The sequence below is a fragment of the Hevea brasiliensis genome, chromosome 2 (genome assembly GCF_030052815.1).
Source record: "Hevea brasiliensis isolate MT/VB/25A 57/8 chromosome 2, ASM3005281v1, whole genome shotgun sequence".
NCBI classification, from domain to species: Eukaryota; Viridiplantae; Streptophyta; class Magnoliopsida; order Malpighiales; family Euphorbiaceae; genus Hevea; species Hevea brasiliensis.
In genome coordinates, this window is record NC_079494.1 from 94,740,486 (window position 1) to 94,768,015 (window position 27,530).

General features: G+C 36.2%; 1 protein-coding gene across 3 annotated transcripts in view; it reads right to left on the bottom strand.

Moving 5' to 3' along the window:
• Positions 1-27,530, bottom strand: part of LOC110662737 (peroxisome biogenesis protein 5) — a 41,224-nt gene that overhangs the window by 7,477 nt on the left and 6,217 nt on the right. For all 3 annotated transcript variants that reach the window (XM_058136096.1, XM_058136092.1, XM_058136089.1), the window contains 4 exons: positions 27,183-27,376; positions 26,246-26,492; positions 25,122-25,206; positions 21,028-21,137 (listed from right to left, as the gene is read on the bottom strand). In XM_058136096.1, the coding sequence (XP_057992079.1) occupies positions 21,028-21,137; positions 25,122-25,206; positions 26,246-26,492; positions 27,183-27,376 (636 nt within the window). The remainder of the gene's footprint in view (positions 1-21,027; positions 21,138-25,121; positions 25,207-26,245; positions 26,493-27,182; positions 27,377-27,530) is intronic.

Here is a 27,530-nt window from a genome sequence, read left to right on the forward strand (position 1 = left end):
CCTTAGTCCCAAACTAGTTGGGGTCGGCTACATGGATCATTTTTCGCCATTCAACTATATTAGACACTAAGTCCGCATCAATAAGCACCACAAACTGAACAATAGAGTAAAATAATCAGAAGATCCCAAATAAAAACAGAGAATTGTTGTTGTTAAGATATGTACCATAAATAGCTAGGATATGTGTATCTGCAGTGATTGTGTGAATATATTTAGATGCTAGAATCGTGGCTATAATTATGCATTTAATTAGAACTGTATTTCCTATTTAGTTGTCCTGTACAAATTATAAATTGACACCATTAGCTTGAGAGAATAATCAAGCTCTTCAATCATTCTCAATATTCTTCTTTTGTTCTATTTTCTCACATGGTATCAGAGCCCTCGGTGGGTCTGATTTGAAATCTGAAACAAAGTCCTCACAGGAAAGAACTTTCCCTCTTGATTTGAAATCTGAAACAAAGTCTCGTCACCTGTTTCTTACTTTTTTGGTCACTACCTCTTCATACAGTAGGCTTTTCTGATGTATTTCAGTGTGCTTCTCTTGCCAATATGTCTGAGATTAAGGAGTCCTCCAATACAGCCTCCAACACAAGTTCTGAGACTCTCAAACCCATATCTAACACAGGTTCTGAGATTCTCAAACCCATATTTTCTTCCATTGGTAATTCATCAGCTATTACTACTATTAAATTAGTAGGAAGTCAAAATTATGTGTCTTGGGCTACATCAGTGGAATTATGGTTTATGGGGCAGGGGTATGATGACCACTTGGTTAAAAATGCCATAGACATAGCTTTAACAAATAGAGCTAATTAGACTAAGATTGATGCTCAATTATGTAGTCTCTTGTGGCATTCTCTAGACCCAAAATTACTTAATATTTTTCATTCTTGTAAAACCTATTGCAAAATCTAGACTAAGATGAAAACTTTATATACAAATGATGTGCAACGTATTTATAAGGTAGTATCAGATATAGTTCATCTACAACAAAATCAACAAGATATGTCTAGTTATTTGGGACAGGTAGAATCACTGAGAGATGAATTTAATTCTGTCACGCCAAGTACTGATAATATTTCTGAGCAACAGCGGGACAGGTTCTTCAAGGTTTTAGCATTGATTGGGCTAAAACCTGACCTTCATTCTGTTAGAGATCAGATATTAACTAGTCCGGTTGTTCCCACTCTAGAGGATGTGTCTGCCAGGCTTCTACGCATCTCACTCAATAACAATAATTTCTCCGGAATTGAATCTTCAGTTTTAGCTGCACAAAGTGAAAACCAACCGAGACAGGGTACTTATCAGAAAGGCAAGGGTAAAAAGCTCCATTGCACTTATTGTGATAAGAGTAATTACACTCGAGACACTTGTTAGACCCTTCATGGCCGACTACTACGCTCCATTCAGTCAAATAATGTTGGCCAATCAACTGCTCATATGGCTCAATCTGGTGAAAGTGGTATTCTTCCATTACCTGAGGAAAAGGATCAGGTGTCAGATTCTATCTTATTAACTGGAGCTGATTACAAGGAGTATTTGCAATATCAAATAGCCAAACAATAATCTTCTAGTAGTGCTCATTCTGGTAATCCCTTTGCTTGTCTAACACAATCTTCGCTAACTGCTCCATGAATCCTAGACTCTGGTGCTTCTGATCATATATCTGGTAACAAAAGTCGTTTCTCATCTCTAGTTTCTCCTTCGGTTTTGTCTAAAGTTAATTTGGCTAATGGTTCACAAACTTTAGTTAAAGGCATAGCAAAAGTAAAAATATTTCCATCTATTCCTTTAACCACAGTTTTGTTCACTTCAGAATGCCCATATAATTTAATCTCCATTAGTAAATTGACTAAAAACTCCGCCTAAGTAATTTGCGCTTAGCCGGTCACAAGCCCGGATAAAGGAGGAGGATTGCGGTAGGTGACAACCAGCATAAAAATTTCGTCACATCTTATGATATGGATTCAAATGATATAAACGTTGGGGCGTCCTCTACTAACAACGCGCTACATCGGAGCCCTAGTGTAGTGAGAAATATGCAAGGGTGTAGGGCGTTCACCGAAAGCGACGCGCCATGCCGGCGCCCGGGTGTCGTGTTAAGTGAGCAAGGGTTCCCACATCATGGACGGGTGTAGGTAAAGAAGTTAGTCCATAGGACAGATGGTAGAACAGATAGTGGAACAGAACATAAGATAGACATAGAAAACAATAGAAGATATCATAGAAAGAGATCAATTAGGAAGGAGCAGGTTAGGAGGAGAATCAGGGTTGGTACTTGGAATGTTAGATAACTTACAGGAAAATTAATGGAGCTTGTGGATACTTTGGAAAGGAGAAGGGTGAATATTGCTTGCATTCAGGAGACTAAATGGGTAGGAGAGAAAAGTAACGAAGTGGATAATTCAGGGTACAAACTGTGGTTTACCGGAAATGAGAGAAATAAGAACGGAGTGGGCATAATCATAGACAAGACATTGAAAGACGCAGTAATAGCTGTGAAAAGAGTAGGAGATAGAATTATACTATTAAAGCTAGTACTAGAAGGAGAAACAATAAATAAAGTTAGTGCTTATGCCCCACAAATAGGACTAGACAGCGAGAGTAAACAAAGGTTTTGAAAAGATATGGATAATTTAATACAAAGCATACCGAATGAAGAGAATGTTTTTATTGGTGGAGATTTGAATGGACATGTAGGAAGTGATAGACAAGGTTATGAGAATGTTCATGGAGGTTTTGGTTTTGGAAGTCGAAATGAGGAGGGAAAAAGCATCCTGGATTTTGCTATGGCATACGACCTAATGCTAGCAAATACCTTCTTTATAAAAAGAGTCACATTTAGTGACTTTCAAAAGTGGGCAACATAGAAGCCAAATCGACTTTCTCTTAACCAGGAAGACAAATAGAGCTTTATGCAAGGATTGCAAGGTCATTCCAAGAGAGGCTTTAACAAGTCAACATCGGTTGGTGCTCTTGGATGTCAAGTTTAGGAACAATTCAAGTAAGGTCAGAAGAAATAGTATAGCTCGAACAAAGTGGTGGGAGTTCAAGGGAGTAAAGCAAGTGAAGTTCAAAAATGAGCTTCTCAAGTCCAAAGTATGGAAGCTGGATATGGAGGCCAATGATATGTGGATACAGATGGCATCAAAGATTAGAGAAGTAGCTAGAAAAGTACTTGGAGAGTTTAAAGGACATGGACCACCCTCAAAAGAGAGATGGTGGTGGAATGAGAAAGTACAAAAAGCAGTGAAGAGAAAAAGGGAATGGTATAAGAAATTACCTAAATGTGATAATAATGAGGCATATGAACAGTACAAGGTAGCAAAGAAAGAGGCAAAAAAGGCAGTTAGTCAAGCAAGAGCACAGACCTTTGAAAAGTTATATGAGAAACTTGGAACTAAAGAAGGGGAGAAAAATATTTATAGATTAGCAAGGAGGAGAGAAAGGAAATGTCAAGATCTCAATCAAGTTAGGTGCATTAAGGATAAAGAAGGAAAAGTGTTGGTGAAAGATGAGGACATTAAAGAAAGATGGAGAAATTATTTTAATGATCTCTTTAATAATAGTCAAAATGGTAATAGTGTGAATATAGATTATAGAGCAATAGAAAAGAATGTGAATTATACTAGAAGGATTAGATCTTTAGAAGTAAATGAAGCACTTAAGAGAATGAAAGTGGATAAAGCCTGTGGACCCGATGAAATACCAATTGAAGTGTGGAAGTGTTTGGGAGATATGGGAGTGACATGGTTAACTAAATTATTTAATAAAATTCTAAACTCAAAGAAAATGCCTGATGAATGGAGGAGAAGTATCTTAGTACCTATTTTTAAAAATAAGGGAGACATACAGAGTTGCTCAAACTATAGGAGAATTAAACTCATGAGCCATACTATGAAATTGTGGGAGAGAGTTGTGGAGCATCGACTACGTCATGATACTTCTATCTCTCTCAATCAATTTGGTTTCATGCCCGGTCGTTCAACTATGGAAGCGATTTTTCTCATTAGAAGCTTGATGGAGAAATATAGAGATGTGAAGAAAGATCTGCACATGGTTTTTATTAATTTGGAGAAGGCTTATGATAGTTTTAATAAAATTATATATATTATATGCAATTAAGATTGTTATATATATAGTTTAATTTGTTATTAATTATAAGTGTGTATATGTAACCTAATATTAACTTATTATTTTCAATTATAAATATATTGTAATTTGAGGTATTTTCTCATATATTCAAAGGTGTTAATACACAGATATATATATATACAATCACCTCCTATTCTATATGGATTGAAATCCTACTTCTACATGGATTAGGAGTCCTTTTCTTACAAGGATATCCTATAGGAGTCAGTCTCCTAATTGAAAAAGACTTCTATAACACTCCCTCTCAAGTTGGAGCATAGATATTAATCATGCCCAACTTGTTACAAATGTAGTCAACTTAGAGCTTTTGTAAACATATCTCCTCATTGCTCTCTAGTTTTGATGTGTTGTGTTGAGATGATCCCTTGTTGAAACTTTTCACAGACAAAATGACAATCAATTTCAATATGCTTGGTCCGTTCATGAAACACAGGATTAGAAGTAATATGGAGAGCAGCTTAATTATCACACCATAATTGCACAGGCAAAGAGGTCTTAAGGCCAATCTCATCTAATAACTGAAGTATCCACACTATTTCACACACTGATTGTGCCATAGTCCTGTATTCCAATTCAGCACTAGATCAAGAGACTACACTCTGTTTTTCACTTCTCCAGGACACCAAATTACCTCCAACAAAGACACAATATCAGGTAGTTGATCTTCTATTAGCCTTAGAACTTGCTCAGTTTGCATTTGAAAAACATTCAACATTCAAATGCCCATGATTACTATATAATAAGCCTCGCCCTGGAGCTCCCTTCAAATAACACAAAATTTATTCCAAAGCTTCCTAATGAGCAACAGTTGTAGAAGACATAAGCTGACTTACCACACTAACTGAGTATGCAATATCAGGACGAGTTATTGTAAGACAGTTCAATTCACTGTTACGTATTATAGGAGAAGGAGGAGGAATAAGTAGTTAAGAGTAATGGATAAGGATAAGGTTGGAGGGAAATATTGTTAGTTAGTCAGTTACACAACTGATAAGATACTCTATTATAAATAAGAGATATTGCTTGTATCAAGGTATTCAATTGTAAAATCAATAACAAGATATTTTTCTTCTCTCAAGATTCTATTCTTTTCTCATCTCATTCTTCTTCTCTCTCTCATCTCATTCTTCTTCTTCCGAGAATTCTGTTCAATGTCTATGTTCAGTAACTAATCTTGGACCGATATCTAACATTTTGGTATCAGAGCCAGGTTGCATGAGGGATTGATCTGATTCTAGATCTGGAGCTGCTAATTGTAGATCTGGAAACTGCCGAGATGACCAGATCTGGAGTAGTGGCTCAAGAATTGGCTAATGCAACCAAGATAACTAGTTAGAGGAGCAAATCAAGGTTATGCAAGAAGTTGCAAAAAAAGATAATGATAATATGATGGAGAAAATGAGGCAAAGTGCAGAGGAAACTAGAAATGTGATATTGGAGCAGATGCGATCTTTATTTGGGACAAATTTGGTGGATAAGAGTAAAGAAATCAATTCTGGAGAAAGTGCAAGGGCAGCCGCTTCTACTGGATCTTTAGGAGGCAAGGGTATTTTACCTATACCTAAGGAGAAATGGAAATCAGCCTCAAAAGGAGTCCCACAGTGCTAGATCTATGATTGCAACTGATGGTATGCCTAAGAATTTACCTAAAGTCAAACTTGTTACTTTTGATGGTAAAGAACCAAGTGCTTGGATTAGGAAGTGTATAAGTATTTTGAGGTCTATAGAATACCCAAGGATCAAATGGCGGGAATTGCTAGTTTGTTTTTAATGGATAGGGTTGATGCTTGGTATCATAATTGGGTTAGGGGAGTTGGATCTCATAATTGGGAGGATTTTGAGAGGGAATTATGTGCAAGATTTGGGGAAGATGGATTGGAGGATGTAATTGAGGAATTTATGAGGATAAGGCAGGAAGGAACAATTGAAGAATAACAAGATAGGTTTGAAGATGTAAGGATTGGACTTGAGAGGGTTATGCCTATCTTGGGTGAAGCCTATTTTCTTTTTGTATTCATGGGGGGATTAAAAGATGATATCAGGCCTATGGTTAGACTGATGAAACCTTCTACACTTTCCCATGCTTTTGAGATTGCTAAGTTCCAAGAACAATTATTGAATAGTAATAAGAAAAATTTTGTTTACACCAAACCCTACCAAAATAATTTTAGATTTGCTTCTTATACTTCTTCAACACCTTCTTACAGATCTGCACAGTCCCATTTCACCAATTCCTATACACCTAAACCAATCAACTCAGATCAAAATTCTGTCACCAAACAACCTATGACTGTCTAGAAACCTTTACCTACAACCAGCCAAGTATCTGTTACTCAATCTGTATCAAAACCCAACCCTGTTGCTGGCACCAATAGCAATACTATCAGACAACCCAGGCCATGTTTTAGATGTGGAGAGAAGTACTTCCCTGGACACCAATGCAAGCAGCAGAAATCCGTCATGGCTATGCAAGGATGTGAAAATGATGGAGCTACATTTCAGTTGGAAGGACAGGAAGTGGGTGACGAAGGTGAAGTGTGGCATGATGTGTCTGAGGGTGACAATTTCAGTCCCATGGATGAGGTGACTCTGTCAGTACATGCGATGGAAGGCAATCAAGGATCAAATACAATTAGAATGAGAGGGCTATATAAAAATAGGGAATTACTGATTTAATTGACAGTGGAAGCACTCACAGTTTTCTGGATGCAAGGATAGCCAAGGAATTGAAACTTTCTGTGGCAGATGTACCTCCATTTGACGTAGAAGTGGCGGATGGAAGGAAAATTTCTAGCACCAGCATGTGTCTTGCATTCAGTTGGAAGATCCATCATTATCCCTTCAACTTTGATTTCAGGGTACTGAAAATGGGCAGCTTTGATGTGATATTGGGGGTAGACTGAATGAGAACCTTCAATCCTGTATTGTTTGACTTTGACAATTCTACAATATCCTTTCCGAAAGGGAATATTAAGGTAGTTTTGCAAGGAATCACTGACGTGGCCTCTTCTTCCAAGCTATTGCATTGTCTGCATAGTGGGCAATTGGGTATTGAGTATGGAGGAAGTTTTCAAACTCCATTATTCTACATTCACTCCTCTGAATTACAATACAATGATTATCAGCAGTGTATGATGGATGGAATTTCATTTGCTGTTACTTATCCCTCTGATCTGCAACTATTGTTAACTAAGTATCATTGTACTTTTGAGGATGCAAAGGGTCTCCCAACATTTAGATCTCATAATCATTCAATTCCATTGCACCTTGCTTCTCAACCAGTGAATATAAGGCCTTACAGATATCCACATTTTCAGAAAGCTGAGATTGAGAAGCTTGTAAAAGAAATGCTGGATAGTGGGGTCATTTAATCTAGTAATAGTCCTTATGCCTCTCCAGCGTTATTAGTTAAAAAGAAAAATGGAACCTCGAGATTTTGCATTGATTACAGAATGCTTAATGACCTTACTATTAAGGATAAGTTTCCAATACCTATTATAGATGATCTCCTTGATGATCTTCATGGAGCAACAGTATTTTTCAAAATTGACTTGAAGGCTAGGTATCATCAGATAAGAATGAATCCTGTGGATGTGCATAAGACTGCCTTTAGAACACACCATGGACACTATAAGTTCATTGTCATGCCCTTTGGACTGACTAATGCCCCTGCCACCTTTCAGGGACTTATGAATCATATTTTCCAACCCTTCTTGAGGAAGTTTGTCTTAGTTTTCTTTGATGACATTTTGATATATAGCAAATCTTGGGAGGAGCATTTGAGACACTTAGAAAAGGTTTTCAAAGTGTTGCAACAACAGCAGTTATTTGCCAAACTGAGCTTTGCTCCTTTGGCAAAGCTGAGATTGATTATTTGGGGCATATTATTTCTGGCAAAGGGGTTGCTACTGATCCTACCAAGGCTCAACCTATGGTTTCTTGGCCTACTCCAACATCAGTAAAAGATTTAAGTTTTCTTGGACTGACTGTATACTATAGGAAATTTGTGCATCATTATGGCATAATTAGTAAGCCTTTGACTGATATGCTTAAAAAATATGCCTTTCAGTGGGATGATAAGGCTCACTAAGCATTTGAGCAGCTTAGTGAAGCTATGTCCACAGCACCAGTGCTAGCCTTACCAAATTTCTCCAAACCCTTTGTGGTAGAGACAGATGCTAGTGGCATTAGGATGAGGATTGTGTTACAACAAAATGATTATCCTATTGCTTTTATTTCCAAAGCTTTTGGAACAAGAACTAGAGCTTTATTAGTATATGAAAGGAAATTACTTGCCATTACATTTGCTGTCCCCCTCAAGTTGTTTGCTCCAGTACCTTAACACCTCTTGAAGCTTATTGTAGATTGGGTCATCCTTCTTTGTCTACCATGGTATCAGAGCAGGTCATCAATCTAGGGTGACTATTTATTCTCACCACCTAGCTCAGGAGAGACCTTTGCCGCCGCTCGACTGTTTCAACCCTGATCAACATCGCTGGCGTCGCCTCAACCCCATTCCACCACTGTGTGTTGTTGCCTAATCCAGTACACCATTAAAGGACTTCTGAGGTTTGGCTCGCAAATCCTATTTCGGTATTTGCTTGATTTGTGATTTTGAGTTATTTTGCTGCTATAAGCACTTTGGATTAGCGTTTCGGTTAGTTTTCTTTGTCTCAACAAATGGCAGACAATAAGAATGTTATTTCTGATGTGATTCCGGTGATGACTAAGATCACGGAATACAAACTTAATGGATCGAATTACCTGGAGTGGAGTAAGACTGTTAGGGTCTATTTGCGTAGCATTGATAAGGATGATCACCTTACTAAAGATCCACCCACTGATGATACACGACAAACTTGGCTAAGGGAGGATGCTCGGCTGTTTTTGCAGCTTTGGAACTCGATTCACAGTGAGGTAATTAGTTTAATTAATCACTGTGAATTTGTTAAGGAATTGATGGATTACTTAGATTTTCTATATTCTGGTAAAGGGAATATCTCCCGTATTTATGATGTTTGTAAGGTATTCTACCATGCTGAGAAAGAGGATAAGTCTCTCACGGCTTATTTTATGGATTTTAAACGGGTATATGAGAAACTTAATGTATTGTTGCCTTTTAGTCCTGATGTGATAGTTCAGCAGGCCCAACGGGAGCAACTGGCTGTTATGAGTTTTCTTGCAAGCCTTCCTTCAGAGTATGAGACTGCTAAATCTCATATTCTCTCCAGTTCTGAGATTTCCTCTTTGTATGAAACGTTCACACGGGTCCTTCGTACAGAGAGTACCCAATCTTCACAGCCTGCCAGTAGTGCTCTTATTAGCCGTAATCCAAATGGACAACAGGGTAATAGAAGAGGAAGTAGAGGAGGAATTAAGGACTCAAGAGGAGTCATTTGTTATTATTGCCATGAGCCTGGCCATACAAAATATAATTGTCCGCAACTTCAGAGAAAAAAATCAGCGATCACAAATGGCAAATATGGCAACAGAGAATTCTACAGTGTCTTCCTCTGAGAAAACTATTTTGGTATCTGCTGAGGATTTTGCACAATTTTCCCAGTATCAGGCATCTCTAAAGCCTACCAGTTCCCTTGTCACTGCGATCGCTAAGTCAGGTAAATCCACTACATGCCTTGTGTCTTCCTCATCCAAATGGGTTATTGATTATGGTGCGCCAGATCACATGACAGGTAATTCTAGTCTTCTATCTGCTTTTCAGTCTAATCTCACTTCCTCTACTGTTACTTTAGCTGAGTTCTACTTCTTGTGTCATGGGTTCTGAAACTGCGAACCCGACTTCGTCAATTTTTTTATCTTTTGTTTTGTGTCTACTAAAATTCTCTTTTAATCTACTTTATGTTGGTAAACTTACTCGTGCCTTAAATTATTCTGTTTCCTTTTTTCCTGACCAGTGTTTATTTCAGGATCTTACTACGAAGCAGATTATTGATAGAGGACACGAGTCAGGTGGTCTCTACATTCTGGAAAATCATGTACCGCGGTCGCTTGTTTGCTCCAGTACCTTGACACCTCTTGAAGCTCATTGTAGATTGGGTCATCCTTCTTTGTCTACCATGGAGAAGCTGTGTCCTCAATTTCAGTCTTTATCAGTACTAGAATGTGAGTCGTGTCAATTTGCAAAACATCATCATTTGCCTTCTGTGTCTAGAGTCAATAAACGGGCTTCACCCCCTTTTGAGTTAGTTCATTCTGATGTTTGGGGTCCTTGTTCTGTTACCTCTAAAACTGGATTTCGTTATTTTGTTACTTTTGTTGATGATTACTCTCGTGTTACCTGGTTATATTTAATGAAGAATCGTTCTGAGTTGTTTTCTATCTTTTGTGCATTTTGTAATGAAATCAAAACTCAATTTAATATTTCTGTGCGCATATTAAGAAGTGACAATGCCAAAGAATACTTTCAGTACAATTTCAATCTTATATGACACAAAATGGCATTCTTCATCAGTCTTCCAGTGTGGATAGCCCATCCCAAAATGGCGTAGCCGAAAGAAAAAATCGGCATCTTCTTGAGGTAACTCGTGCTCTTCTTTTTCAGATGAAAGTTCCTAAACACTTTTGGGCAGATACAGTTTCTACGGCATGTTTTTTTATCAATCTTATGCCGTCTTCTGTCCTTAATGGGGATATTCCTCATACTGCTTTGTTTCCTACAAAATCTTTGCTCTGATACCATGTAGAAAGAGATGATTCTCCTTAATTTCAATTAATCTGTACATGGGTATATATATACAATTGATTCCCATAATTGTGTTCTACTAATTAGGAAGAAATCCTAAATAAGAAATCCTAAATAGAAATACAGAATACAGAATATACAGAGAAATAATATAGTGATTGACTTTCCATAACATTTATTAAGACAGACCATGAGAGAGTCAAACATCTCTTGGAACAGAGATTGCACACTAATTTGCAGCTCAGAGGAGTTTCAAAATTGCTAGGGCTGCAATACAACATATTATATAAGAGAGGGGTTGACAATAAGGTTGTTGATGCTTTATCCAGAAGGCCTGGAGATTCTGATAGCAAACTGATGGTTCTTACTTCTTCTTTACAACCCACTTGGATGGTTCAAATTATTCAAAGTTACTCTGAGAAAAAACAAGCACTTGATTACATTGCTCATTTGTCTATTGATGATAAGGCATCTTGGATTTTCTTTCAAGAATGGACTGCTATTCTATAAGGACATATTATATGCAGGAAGCAGTGGTAATCTTAGGAACCAATTACTGACACTATTACAACTCTCAGTTGGGAGGCCATTCTGGCATTAATGCCACCTATGTCAGACTCGGTAGACATTTCTACTGGCCTAATATGATGAAAGGGGTATTGACTTGGATTAAAAGCTGTGACATTTGTGCAAGATGTAAAAGTGAGACTTATGCTTCTCCTGGACTCTTACAGCCCCTTCCTATTCCATCTCAAGCTTGGCAGCATGTCACTATGGATTTTATAGAACAATTGCCAAAATCCAAGGGAAAGGATACTATTTTGGTGGTGATTTGTAAATTCACCAAATATGCTCATTTCGTGGCCTTGCAGCACCCTTTTTCAGCAAAAGATGTTGCCAAAGTCTTTCTAGACAACATCTTTAAGTTGCATGGATACCCTGTGCTTGTGATTTCAAATAGAGACAAGTTGTTTACTAGTCTCTTTTGGAAAGAACTTTTTAAGATGATGGGTATTCAGCTAGCTTTTAGTACAACTTATCACCCCCAATCTAATGGTCAATCAGAAAGATTGAATCAATGTTTGGAAGGCTACTTGATGTGTTTATGCTTCCAAAAACCCCATTCTTGGGAGCATTGGTTGTCATTAGCAAAATGGTGGTATAATACTAGTCACCACAGTGCCTTAAAGATGGCTCCATTTGAAGCTTTATATGGGTATAAGCCTGCTCCTCTGAATTTTTTGCCAATTGATTCTACTTCAGTAGGAGCCGTATCTAATTTTGTGAAGGAAAGATGGCAAGTGTCTCAGTTGATCAAGGAAAACTTATTAGTGGCTTAGAACCGGATGAAACAGTATGTAGACAAGAAGAGGACTAACAAGGAATTTAATGTGGGGGATTGGGTGTATCTCAAGCTCCAACCCTATAGACAGATTTCAGTAGCTATGAGGAAGAATTTCAAGTTGGCTGTAAGATACTATGGACCCTTCCAGATTGTTGCTAGAATTGGGAAAGTGGCCTACAAGCTTCAGCTTCCTGATTCAGCTACAATACACCCTATTTTCCATGTTTTCTTATTGAAGCAAAAGGTTGGTGATGGAATCACAATAGTGCAGACCATGCCTTCCCTACAAGAAGCCAATATGGTGGTTCCTCCTGAAAAAGTTCTTCAGACAAGAGTAATTTCTAGGGATTCTCAAAAGATCCTTCAAGGACTCATCAAATGGATTAATTTGCCTGAGGAGGAAGCTACTTGGGAGGACCAATCCTTTATATTGGCCCAATTTCCTGACTTCAAATCTTCTTGGGGACAAGAAGATTCTCTTGGGGAGCGTATTGTTACGTATTATAAGAGAAGGAGGAGGAATAAGTAGTTGAGAGTAGTGGATAAGGATAAGATTGGAGGATGTAGAAAGAGATGATTCTCCTTCATTTCAATTAATTTGTACATGGGTATATATATACAATTGATTCCTATAATTGTGTTCTACTAATTAGGAAGAAATCCTAAATAAGAAATTCTAAATAGGAATACAGAATACAGAATATACAAAGAAATAATATAGTAATTGACTTTCCATAACACTCTCCCTCAAGTTGGAGCATAGATGTTAATCATGCCCAACATGTTACAAATGTAATCAATCCTAGCTCCATTCAGAGCTTTTGTGAAAATATTTCCTAACTGCTCTCCAGTTTTGATGTGTCCTGTTGAGATGATCTATTGTTGAATCTTTTCACGAACAAAGTGATAATCAATCTCAATATGTTTGGTCCGCTCATGAAATACCGGATTAGAAGCAATATGGAGAGGAGCTTGATTATCACACCACAATTTCGCAGGCAGGGAGGTCTTAAAACATGTCTCATCTAGTAATTGAAGTATCCATATTACTTCACATACTGATTGTACCATGGCTCTGTATTCGGATTCAGCACTAGATCGAGAAACTACACTCTACTTCTTGCTTCTCCAAAATACCAAATTTTCTCCAACAAAAACACAATATCCAGTAGTTGACCTCCTGTCAACCTTAGATCCAACCCAGTCAGCATCTGAAAAACATTCAACATTCAAATGCCCATGATTACCATATAACAAACCTCTTCCTGGAGCGCCCTTCAGATAACACAAGATTTGTCCCAAGGCTTCCCAACGAGCAACAGTTGGGAAAGACATAACCTAACTTACCACACTAACGGCATAAGCAATGTCAGGACGAGTAACTGTAAGAAAATTCAATTTTTCTACCAATCTCCTGTATCTCTCTGTATCTTCAAACAACTCACTATCATCTGCTAATAGTTGTAAATTTAGAGTCATTGGTGCATTACAAGACTTAGCACCTAATTTTCTTGTCTCTGTCAATAAATCGAGAACATTTTTTTTTTTTTGAGACAAGAAAATACCCTTCTTACTTCTCATAACTTCAATACCCAAGAAATACTTTAACAATCCCAAGACTTTGGTCCGAAACTAGGTTTGGAGGAAGATTTTAAGAGATGAAATACCTGTAGAGTCACTCTCAGTTATGACAATGTCATCCACATAAACTACTAAGAGAATTAGACCAGCCTCAGATTGCCTATAAAATACTAAGTGATCACACTTACTCTTTTGCATACCAAATTCCTGTACTGCTTCACTAAATCTCCCAAACCAGGCCCTAGGACTTTGTTTCAAGCTGTAAAGAGACTTCCGAAGCCTACAAACTTTACCCAACTCTCCCTGAGCAACAAACTCAAGTGGTTGCTCCATATCCAATTGGTGCAGGAGCCAATCATATGTAGCTGCTAAAGAGATAAACAAGCAAACAGAAGTAAGTTTAGCTACAAGAGAAAAAGTGTCAGAGTAATCAACCCCATATGTCTGAGCATATCCTTTTGCTACAAAGCGTGCTTTTAATCTATCCACAGAACCATTAAGATTTACCTTTACTGTAAATACCCATTTACAACTAATAGCTTTCTTACTAGTGGGCAAAGGCAACAGTTCCCATATACCATTAGCATCTAAAGCCTCCATTTCCTCTTTCATAGCAGCACACCAGCCAGGATGAGACAATGCCTCACCAGCAGTATTAGGGATAGGAACAAAGTCTAAAGAAATAACAAAACACCAAGAACAAGAAGACAATTGATTATAAGAAACAAAAGAAGAGATAGGGTAAGTACATGAACGTTTACCTTTACAAAGAGCAATGAGTAAGTCTATATCAGAATCATGATCAGTATGAGGTACAAGATCTCCTAACGAAGTAGCTGGTGGAGGATCTGAGTCAGGAATCTCCAATCTCCTGGAATAAACATTAACAACAGGAGGTCAAGTAGGTCTAAAGACAGAAGGAACAGGCTAATGAAGAGGACTAGACATTGGTTGGATAGACATTGGTTGGACAGTATATATTAAGAGATCATCCTCCTCCCCCTGACTCTCATACACAGATGATTGAGGAAAAAATGAAGTTGACTAAAAAAATGTGACATCTGCAGAAACAAGATAACGATTAAGAGTAGGAGAGAAACAGCGACACCCTTTTTGCAACCGATAGTACCCAAGGAAGACACATTTGAGAGACTTTGGATCAAATTTAGTAACCTGTGGACAAACATCACGCACAAAACAGGTACAACAAAAAATACGGGGTTCAACAGGGAACAAAGATTTTGTAGGAAACAAAGCAGTATAAGGAATATCCCCATTAAGGTCAGAAGACGGCATACGATTGATCAAAAAATATGCCATAGAAACTGATGAAGAATGCCATTTTGTGTCATTGGAATACAGAATACAAAATATACAGAGATATAATATAGTGATTAACTTTCCATAACAGAGGAAAATATTGTCAGTTAGTCAGTTACACAACTGAATCAGTTAGCAACTGATAAGATACTCTGTTATAAATAAGAGATATTGCTTGTATCAAGGTATTCAATTGTAAAATCAATAACAAGATATTTTTCTTCTCTCTCTCATCTAATTCTTCTTCCGAGAATTCTGTTCAATGTCTATGTTCAGCAACTAATCTTGGACCAATATCTAACATTTACCTACCAATCTCCTGTATTTTTCTGGATCTTCAAATAGCATACCATCCTCTTATCCAAGTTGCAGATTCAGGGTTATTGGTGCATTACAAGGCTTAACACCTAATTTCTCAGTTTCTGTCAGTAGATCAAGAACATACTTCTGCTGAGACAAGAAGATACCTTTCTTATCTTGAGTGGGCCTAAGTCTTTTGTTTGAAACTGGGTCTGAAGGAAGTGTTTAAGGGATGAAATACCCGTAGAGTCACTCCTAGTGATAACAATATCATCAACATACACTACTAGTAAAATTAGGCCAGCCTTAAACTGTCTATAAAACACCGAATGATCGCACTTACTCTTTTGCATACCAAAATCCTATGCTACTTCACTGAATCTCTCAAACCAAGCCCGAGAACTTTGTTTCAAGCCATGAAAAGACTTTCGAAGTCTGCAAACTTTATCCAACTCCTCCTGAGCAACAGACCCTGGTGCTTGCTCCATAAATACCTTCTCCTGAAGATCACCATGAAGAAAGGCATTATTTATATCTAATTGGTGCAAAGGCCAATCATATGTAGCTGCTAGAGAAATGAACAATCAAACTGAAGCTAATTTAGCTGCAGGAGAAAAAGTACCAGAGTAATCCACCCCATATGTTTGAGCATATCATTTGGCTACAAGACGTGCTTTCAATCTAGCTATAGACCATGAGGATTCATCTTTACCGACAAAACCCATTTGCATCCAATAGCCTTCTTAGCAGTGGGCAAGGGCACCAGTTCTCATGTATCATTTGTATCTAAGGCCTCCATTTCCTCTTTCATAACGGCACACCAATCAGGATGGGATAATGCTTTAATTACTGTTTTAGGGATTTTTATAGAATCTAATGAGGTAACAAAACATCGAGAAGAAGAAGACAAATGATTATAAAAAATCAAAGAAGAAATAGGGTAAGTACATTCACGTTTACCTTTGCGAAGAGCAATGGAAAGATCTAAAGTAGATCATGATCGGTGATAGTAACTAGATCTTTCGACGACGAAGATGGTGGAGGATCTCAATCTGGAGTCTGCAGTCTCCTTGAATAAACATGAACAACAAGAGGTCTAACTGAAACTGGGATAGGGACAGAAGGAGCAAGAGGAGGAGGACGAAGATTTTGTTTAACAGTGTAAACTAAAAGGTCATCATTCTCCCCCTGATTCTCATACATAGATGTTTGAGAAAATAATGGAATAGACCCAAAAAATATAACAGCAGCAGAAATAATATAACGATTAAGAGTTGGAAAAAAAACACCTGTATCCTTTTTGGAGTCACGAGTATCCAAAGAAAACACATTTAAGAGACTTTGGATCCAATTTAGAAACTTATGGATGAACATCTTGCACAAAATAGATGCAACCAAAAATCCGGGGTTCAACAATGAACAATGATGTAGATGGAAACAAAATAGTATAAAAAAGGTCCCCATCAAGGATAGAAGATGGCATGCGATTAATCAAAAAACATGCTGTATAAACTACATCAACCCAAAAATGTTTAGGTACCTTCTTTTGGAAAAGAAGTGCCCTAGCTACCTCAAGAAGATGTCGATTTTTTCTTTCAACAACACCATTTTGAGATAGTGTATTAACACAGGAAAACTGGTGAAGAATACCATTTTGAGTCATATAGGTCTGAAAGTGCTCAAAAAAATATGCTTTAGCATTATCGCTTCTTAACATACGTATAGATTTTCTAAATTGAGTTTTAATTTCAACACAAAAAGCATTAAAGATAGAAAATAACTCAAAACGATTCTTCATTAAATATAACCATGTAACACGAGAGTAATTATCTACAAAAGTAACAAAATATCTAAATCCAAGTTTAGAAGTAATAGAACAAAAACCCCAAATAACAGAATGAACTAATTCAAAATGGGACAAAGCCCGTTTATTAACTCTAGACACAAAAAGTAAACGATGATATTCAGCAAACTGACATTCATATTCTAGTACTGACAAAGACTGAAACTGAGGACATAATTTCTTCAAGGTAGATAAGGAAGGATGGCCCAATCTACAATGAACTTCAAGAGGAGTTAAAGTACTAGAGCAAGCAATAGATCGTGGTTCACATTTATGAAGGATGTAGAGACCACCTGACTCATACCCTTTACCAATAATCTTCTTCGTCGTAAGATCCTAAAACAAACAATGGTCAGGAAAAAAAGAAATAGAACAATTTAAGTTTCAAGTGAGTTTACTAACAAAGAGTAAATTAAGAAAGAAGTTAGGTAGACATAAAACAGATGACAAAGACATAAATGTTGTTGGATTCACAGTTCCAGAACCAATGACACACGATGTAGATCCATCAGCTAAAGTAACTGTGGAAGGAGTAGTAAAAAACTGGAAATCAAATAAAAGATCAAAATTACCTGTCATATAATCTGTAGCATCATAATCAATGACCCATTTGGACAAGGAGAACACAAGACATGTAGTGAATTTACTTGACTTAGCGATAGCAGTGATTGAGGAATTGGTAGACATTAGAGATGCCTAATATTGGGAGAACTGTGAAAATTTTTCTGCAGACACTGAGATAGTCTTCTTAGAGGAGATAGAAACTTTAAAATTTTCTACTACCATATTTGCCACCTGGGATCGCTAATTTTTCCTATTAAGTTTCAAACAGTTACGTTTTGTGTGTCTAGGCTCATGGCAATAATAACAAATGACTCCTCTTGAGTCCTGATTAGAATTAGCCTCCACATTACGTTGATTATTTCTGTTGTTAGTAACCCCTCCTCTATATCCTCCTCTATTTCCCTATTATCCACTTATATTTCGACTAATAAGAGCATCGTTAGTGGGTTGTTAAAAATGAGTGCTTTCTGTATGAAGGACACGTGTAAAAGTATCATGAAGAGAGGAAATCTCAGAACCAAAGAGAATCTGAGATTTAACCATTTCATATTCTGAGGGTAAACTAACAAGAAAACTTATAACAGTCATTTGCTCACGTTGAGCTTGTTGCACCTTTACATCAAGATTGAATAGTAATAGAACATTAAGCTCTTCATAAATACGTTTAAATTCCATAAAATATGTTGTAAGAGTCTAGTCTTGTTTTTCAGGTCGATAAAATGCTTTGCCAATATCATATATGCAAGAAATATTGCTTTTGCCTGAGTACAAAAATTCTAAATATTCCATCAATTCTTCAACATACTCACAGTAATTAATGAGGCTCATTACCTCATTATAAATTGAATTCCGAAGCTGTAAGAACAAACAGGCATCTTCCCTCAACCAAGTTTGCCTAGTATTATCATCTGGTAGATCTTTTGTGAAATGATGATCTTTATCAATGCTCCTCAAATAAATCCGAACAGTTTTGCTCCACTCCAAGTAATTCAAGCCATTAAGTTTGTTTTCGGTGATTTTAGTCATCACCAGGACTACATCAGTAATTATAGACTTGGTCTCACCCTCAGCCATTGCACTTTAACTGTCAACGGTCCACAAATAGCCCAAGCTGTCGAATGTTAACAGATCCAGTGACCTAAAAGAGAGGATCTTCAAGCACCACCAAGAACGAAGCCTCAAAACCAAACACAGCCTGCAGGGATGGAATCACAACGTTGGGGTGATGTCGGGGAAGGGGGTTCGGCCATCGAACGTTGCCAGAAAACACCAAGCGGACGTGCCAGCTCGTGGAATAGGAACCAGAACAAAGAAGTGGCGCGTGGAGGCCACTCACTCCAAGTCCAATCACCGTACTTTTCGGGAGGTCGATCGGCACTTGGGTCACCTCCTAAGGGTGGCTGTGAGGTACCGTGATAGCCCTAGGGAGTTCTCCTAGGTTACAGTTAGTGGAAGGAAAGAACAAGAGAACGGGAGGAAATTCTCAAAAAAAGGGGCTTCGAGACCAGGCTCTGATACCATGTAATTTGAGGTATTTTCTCATATATTCAAAGGTGTTAATACACAAACATATATACAATCATCTCCTATTCTATATGGATTAGTATTTAGGAGTCGTTTTCTTACAAGGATATCCTATAGGAGTTAGTCTCCTAATTGAAAAAGACTTTAATAACATATGTTAAATCACTTTATAGTAATTAATTATCTTATTAAATCACCTTTTAATCATGTAGTATACTTTCTTGTTAAAAATTATACAATTAAAAAATATATATAATATAGTAAAATATATTATTAAGATATATATTATGAAGTGACTTAATTTATGTATGTATTGTTTCATAGGATTGAATTATGACCCACCGATCCAAATAAAATATTGTGATGTCTACGGTGATAGTAGAGAGCATAGGCCAAAACAATATTTGAAAGTGAGTATTAATAATTGAATTCATTAATTTTAAAATTACATTAGCTATCTTATTTTTAATTTGAAAAAATTTTAATTATAATTTATAAAATTTTTATAAACATCTACTATATTAAAATTAAATTTATTTTTAATACTTAGTATTGTGAATTAAAATTTAAATTAGTAAAAATTATACATTATGCAAAAAAATTTTAACTTTAAAAAGTTGAATGAAAATATAATAAAAAATTTCTCTAAAGCCAAAAATTGCATAGTTTTGTGCTCTTGGCTTAAGTTACGTTAATGCTAACTCATATAATACTCGTTGATTTATATTATTTTATAGTTTTTATAGAAATATTATATAACTTACCATGTGCAAGATCAAGCGCTTACCACCCTATCAACAATTTAAAATTTTAGCAAAGATGCAACTCTAACTTCTTATAACGTAGTAACCCAAGCACAATGGGTTGAACGAATCTAGGCAGACTCACTGAGCTATCCTCACTCAGTGCCAACAATCCAACCCCAATACCTACCAGGGATTCGAATCCATGACCTCAACTCTGATACCAATCATAGGATTGAGCGCTTACCATCGTGCCAAAAGTTTAAGCTTTTAGCACAGGCACAACTCTATCCTCTTGTAGCATAATAACCCAAGTGCCATAGGCTGAAGGGATCTAACTAAAATTCTGGCCCACTGAGTTATCTCCACTCGTTGCCAAAATTATAGATATTTGGTGTTATTTTGTATTTTTATGTGAGAATTGTTATTTTAATTTTAGTATTTCTCTTAAATAAGTTATTATATTTATGTTACTTTATTGATATTTTATTTTGATATTAGTATTGATATTTTAATATTAGTACTATTATTTTTATTGATATTTTGATGCTAAAAATATATAATTGTTTTTATTCTTTTAAAAGAAATACAATAATACTGCAATTTTAAGCGTAGGAACCAAGAATTAAACCGAATTGGAACTAAAATCGAAACTAGAACCGAACCAAGACTGAAAGCACTTAGAACCGAACAAGAACTGAAATTTGGTTCCAAAAAATGAAAGAACCGAAGTTCGGTTCTGATTTTAGTTCTTACAAAGAACCGAACCGAAAACCGAAACTACATAGCCCTATTCCCAGTGACAAATAAGATGATCATTTTGGGAAATTTACCTATTAAAAAGTTCAAAACTTACCAAGAAAATTATTTAAATAATAGTTCCCACTGAATAAAATGTGAAGTACAAGTAGGACCAAGAAAGAGAGATACCAAAAATAACACTTACATTTGCATAATGTAATGAATTAGCAAGCTCTGTAGTGGCAAGCGTTCTATACTTTGAATGATTATGTAGCCATCCATATAAGTACTTCAAGGCAGCTGCTTGCTCCAACTCTACAATTAAAAATACAAGTAATTGTTCGTTCATTCTCTTAAATTCAATACTTTAACAACTATTATATAATATAATATATTTTCAAGAGTTCTGATACAAAATAATAATAAAATAAAAATATAAAAAAAAAAACCCTAATGGCCCCAAAAATCCAAACCTTTGAGACTTTTGGCGTTTTAATCTAAATCTTTAAATTCTGGATTGATTGTTTGAATTTTGAAAATTTGTTAAATTTTATCCAATTTTAACATTGAAAATGGGGGCAGAGTGCACTTTTGCTGATGTGGATTAGCATGTGGTATTTTTTATTATTTATGGGTAGGTCCCACATAACAAATAAGATTAAAAAATATAGGATAAAATTGTAAAATGAAAAATTACATAAACCCTAAATTAAAAAATTCTCTACAAATTAGTTCCATCTTTGCTTGTTTTTTCTTTTATGTTGAAGTTTTCTATTCTTTTTGATCAATGATCTGGAAGTTAATCATGGGGTAGAGAAAGTGTGGATTTTTATGTTGCTTGGCATTCCAGTATTTCAAAAACTAGCTAAATTGGTGGGGATCCATTCCTGGATTTGAGGTCTTAGGTAGATTCTGAATTGTGTTTATTATGCAGCTTTCCAGATGCAATTTCTTTTTTTTTTTTTTTTTGCTTCTTTGCTTCTAGAGTTATGTGCGACCTTTTTCTAAATTTGAATTTCCACTTATGTGGTCTCCTTTGGACTCGAGCTCAAAATGTATTGAGTTATCTAGTCATGAACTTTTCATATCTCCATTCAGTAGCTTTCTCCACTTTAGGCAGGTAGATTGCTGTTCGTGCTCTTCTGTTCCACTATGCATCAATTATTATCACAACAGATCTACAATGCTTAACCAATTGGGTAGTTCGTCAACTTAGGACAAGCTAAAAATGCTCGATAGCACTTGCGTTTTCACGAGCGATAACCAGGACCGAGTTGCAAAAGTTGTAGTCATTGGAGAAGCATGTAAATCCTTTTGCAAATGCACAAAAGATTGGAAATTGGAAGAGTGCGCTTAGGGATAGGGGTGTTCGGTTCGGGATTTGGCTAGGAACCGAAACCGAACCGAAATTTTGATACAGTTCTCGATTCTTCGATTCTGGTTCGGTTCGATACTGTTTCGGTTCGATTCTCCTTTCTTAAAATAATTTTCTATAATTATTTCTTGAAAAAGTCATTCTTGAATTGACATTTAAGTTTTAAATTAGATTATTAATATATAATATATCATATAATATATCTTTTGGCTATACCTAAACTATATAATTTTTAACTATAAAGTGTATATATAATTTAGGTTAAATATATTATATAATATAATAGTATAAGTATATCATATAATCACTAAAATTATTGAGAAAATATAGAAAAATGAAATATAATATTAGGTTGTATTTAGTTTATAATTATATGTACATATATAAATATATATAATTATATTGAAAGTATATAATATATCTAAAAAAATATAGAAACACATATGTATAAGTTCGGTTCTCAGTTCGATTCCGGTTCAGTTTCAGTACGGTTCTGGTTCGGTTCTTAGTGAAGAACCTAAAGCAAACCAAAGTATCAAAATAAATTTGGTTCGATACGGTTCTTCGGTTCGGTATGGTTCTTCGGTTTGTTTCGGTTCCCCCAAGAACCGTGCACAGCCCTACTTAGGGAAACTTATTACATTTTTCTATTTGACCAAGGAAGCAATTTGGATTCCTCAATTTTTTAGGATGTAATTTACAGCTTATTGCTTGTTAAGCAAAAGCCTTTTTGAAACTTCACCAACTTGAAGATGCAAATTCAACCATATCAAACATTCCTAATTTTGAATATTATCCTCCACAAACATAGCTTTCTTTATGTAATTTTTCATTTTATAATTTGGTTAGTTTATTTTGTTAATTTTTTTAATCCTACGTGCCATATGCGACCCACCCATACAACTCAACTCAACTCAACTAAGCCTTTATCCCAAAAATTTAGGGTCGGCTATATGGATTCGCTTTTTCCACTCTGAACGATTTTGGGTTAAATCCTCAGAAATGTGTAATGCTTCTAAGTCATGCTGTACTACTCTCCTCCAAGTCAATTTAGGTCTACCCCTTTTTTCTTTCTATCCTCTAGCCTAATGTGCTCTACTTGTCTAACTGGAGCCTCCGTATGTCTACGCTTCACATGACCAAACCACCTCAATCTCCCTTCTCTCAACTTATCTTCAATTGGCACCACTCCTACCTTTTCTCTAATACTTTCATTACGGACTTTATCTAGTCTAGTATGGCCACTCATCCACCTTAACATTCTCATCTCTGCAACTCTTATCTTAGATGCATACGACTCTTTCAAAGGCCCAACACTCACTACCATATAGCATAGCCTGGTCGTATGGTCATGCGGTAGAATTTTCCTTTCAATTTATTGGGAATCTTACGATCACATAAAACTCCCGTGGCACGTCTCCACTTCAACCATCCGGCTTTAATCCTATGACTAACATCCTCCTCACATCCCCCATCTACTTGAAGGACTGAGCCTAGATATTTAAAGTGATTACTTTGGGACAGTGCCACTCCATTCAAACTAACTCCTTCCCTATCACCGGTTTGGCCTTCACTGAACTTGCAATGCATGTATTCTGTCTTCGTTCTACTTAACTTAAAACCCTTTGACTCTAGAGTACTTCTCCAAAGTTCTAGCTTTCTATTGACTCCTTCTCGTGTCTCATCTATCAGAACAATATCATCCGCAAACATCATGCACCAAGGAATACTCTCTTGTATATGTTTCGTCAGTTCATCTAAAACTAATGTAAAAAGGTAAGGGCTTATGGCTGATCCTTGGTGTAATCCAATTGAGATCGGAAAATCTCTTGTGTCCCCTCCCACTGTGCGCACAATAGTAGTTGCTCCTTCATACATATCTTTCAATACTTGTATGTACCTAATAGATACCCTCTTTTGTTCTAACGCATTCCATAAGACCTCTCTTGGAACACTATCATAAGCCTTCTCCAAATCAATAAAAACCATGTGTAGATCTTTCTTCCCATCTCTATATTTCTCCATCAAGCTTCTAATGAGAAAGATCGCTTCCATAGTTGAACGACTGGGCATGAAACCAAATTGATTGAGAGAGATAGAAGTATCATGACGTAGTCGATGCTCCACAACTCTCTCCCACAACTTCATAGTATGGCTCATGAGTTTAATTCCCCTATAGTTTGAGCAACTCTGTATGTCTCCCTTATTTTTAAAAATAGGTACTAAAATACTCTTCCTCCATTCATCAGGCATTTTCTTTGAGTTTAGAATATTATTAAATAATTTAGTTAACCATGCCACTCCCATATCTCCCATATACTTCCACACTTCAATTGGTATTTCATCGGGTCCACAGGCTTTACCTACTTTCATTCTCTTAAGTGCTTCCTTTACTTCTAAAGATCTAATCCTTCTAGTATAATTTACATTCTTTTCTATTATTCTATAATCTATATTCACGCTATTTCCATTTTGACTATTATTAAAGAGATCATTAAAATAATTTCTCCATCTTTCTTTAATGTCCTCATCTTTCACCAACACTTTTCCTTCTTTATCCTTAATGCACCTAACTTGATTGAGATCTTGACATTTCCTTTCTCTACTCCTTGCTAATCTATAAATATCTTTCTCCCCTTCTTTAGTGTCAGGACACATCAGCATGGGCACACTCCCCTTAATTCCAATTTTAATTTTGGATAAAATTTAAACAAATTTTCAAAATTTGGTCAATTGATTCAAAATTAAAAGATTTTGATTAAAATGCCAAAAGTCGCTAAAGTTTGGATTTTTGGTGCCATTAGGCCTCAAAAAAAAAAATACATACAAAACACGAATGTTGTAAAAGCACTATGACCAAAAATAGCTTAGAAATTTAAGATTATATGTCTTGATTCTAAACATGTGAAGAAGCAATGGCTTACCATTTGTATGACTCACACCAAGGGCAAGAAGCACTTCAAGATTTGTGGGATCAGCCTCCTGTGCACGCATCATTGCTGCAATAGCCTGTACAGATATCAATGTATTTTATCATAACAATACCACATCGAAACCTCAACTAGGCAGACTCTTTCATTTAACAAACAGAACAATACTTGAATTCAGAATACAGGATTGATGAAAAATCAAGTTTTTGCAACTTGTACCCCTTTACTAATTATTAGGTCAAGAATTACCAAGTCGGCTAAATTAATTAATTATGCCTATTACATTAAGATAAAAATGATCATGACATCAAACATGTCTAGTTCTTGCAATGTTAAAATTTAATCACCCAAAACCAACATCCCCAGGAAAATTTTAGGGATTTTAGAAACTCAAATGCTCCACATAAAATTTATGCCAGATAAACATCCAAATAATTAGAAAGGCTTCAAAATTCAATGCTGATTGAGAAGTATTTATGGAAGTTCATAGAGGAAAACAATAGATGAGGTAGAAAATAGCTGCAGATGCATACAAAATATACAAGAACAGTGTAAATCGTCACCAAGCAGCCACATGATTATGGACATATTTCCAAGACAAAATATGATTCTAGAGAGAAAGCCAAAAAATGAAACAAATTTGGTATGTCTCCTAGCAAAACTTAGCTTCTTGTCATAAAAACTTCTCATGAATGGAATATGAAATATTGTGTTTGTTGCAACTTGATACACCTAAAAGGCAAAGGATTTTCTACATCAAGGATTGGAGGAAACAGCCGATAGGTAAAAATGGAACTCCCTCTAATATTGCTGTAGGTGAGATTTCTGGATCTGTTCCACTTTCTAGTTCATAATAATGACAAATATATCCTACGACAGACAATATAGAAGCCCCAATATAATCAATAGCAGTGCCTTCATGAAAACAAGGCCTACGACATAACATTACATGTCAACTTTGCAAAGACAAAGAGATATAATAAGGAAATGATAGGGGCAAGCCTGTGGTAACTATTTTGAGAAGTTATTGTAAAGTAAGAGAAACCAACTATGTTGACGATTACAGAAGATGTAAAGAAACTTCATAATCCAATAATTTAGATTATAAGTTGAATAACCTGTTGATCATCATCATTTTCTGCATGTGCTATTCCAAGTAACCTCCAACCTTCAGCGTTATCTGGGTTTTTCAAGACTTCAGCCTCTAAAGCAAGCACCGCTTCACTCAAAAGCCCTTTGCGGAATAGCTCCTGGCCCTCTCTTAAGGGATTGGGGTGACCAACATAAGGATTCATATCAGAGAACACATAAACTCCCCTTGAAGCTTCTGACTGCTTCTTGACAGCTACTTGTTCATTGAGGTACCTGTACATTGTTATAATACACTCATCACCAAAAACAGAATAGAAAAGAAATTGCACTAGCAATTGGCACTCGGTCAAAATTTCATTCTCTTATATTATATCATGACCAAATATTTTCAAAACAAAGCAATTCCTCTAAAAAAAACTGATAAAAACAAAAAACATATTCAGGTAACAGAGACCCAATGCTCAGCATTCGTTTGCGTGTGTATCAACACCTTCGAAAGTAAAATAGTGAAAATAAAAAGAAAATAGCAATACACAAGTTATCCAACGATGCAAATAATGACTTAAAAAGCAGAAATTAACAAGAAAAGTAACTAAAAGGATGAACGGAAATGTAGCACCTAATCTAGAAGTTCTCAATCAGTGGAACTGGAGATTGCCCCCAACCTGGCAAGTAATAACTATAACAATAACTCAGGAAAAGAAAAAAAAAATTCATTGCCCTTATTCAATGTGGACAGTGACTCTAGTTGAAATGGTTAAAGTAGTAGGACAATGCAGATGTTTAATATGAGATAAAAGAGGATCTTCACTGAACACCACCAAACCCACAAAAAATCCTGCTCCCCCCCCCTCCCCAACCAACCTACCATGATTAAATAACACAAAACAGCCTATTAATTGCCATGTTTGAGTGTCGATCCATATGAAAAACTAATTTCTCATAAGTTTCTATTTTACTTACTCATCATAGGCATTTGCCCAGGCATCAGCAGAACTATCCCCCAATGCTCCTTCCTCTACCTGCTGCCCAAATTCTTCTACCCAGTCATTAACATGCAACTTTGAGAATTCATTTACCCATTGATCATCAACAGACCCATTTTGCTCTCTTTCAGTGGCAAACTCATTCACCCATCGATCAGGTCCATGTGAAACCTAAAAGAGATAAAATTAGTTGCTAGAAAATATAAACAGAGGCCAACTAATAATTAAAAGGTACATGCTCTTTAAACAAATTACCGACAAACAGGCCATCACACATACATAGAACCTTAGCTGCCCCACACAGTTCTGCCCTCAAAAGTAGAAG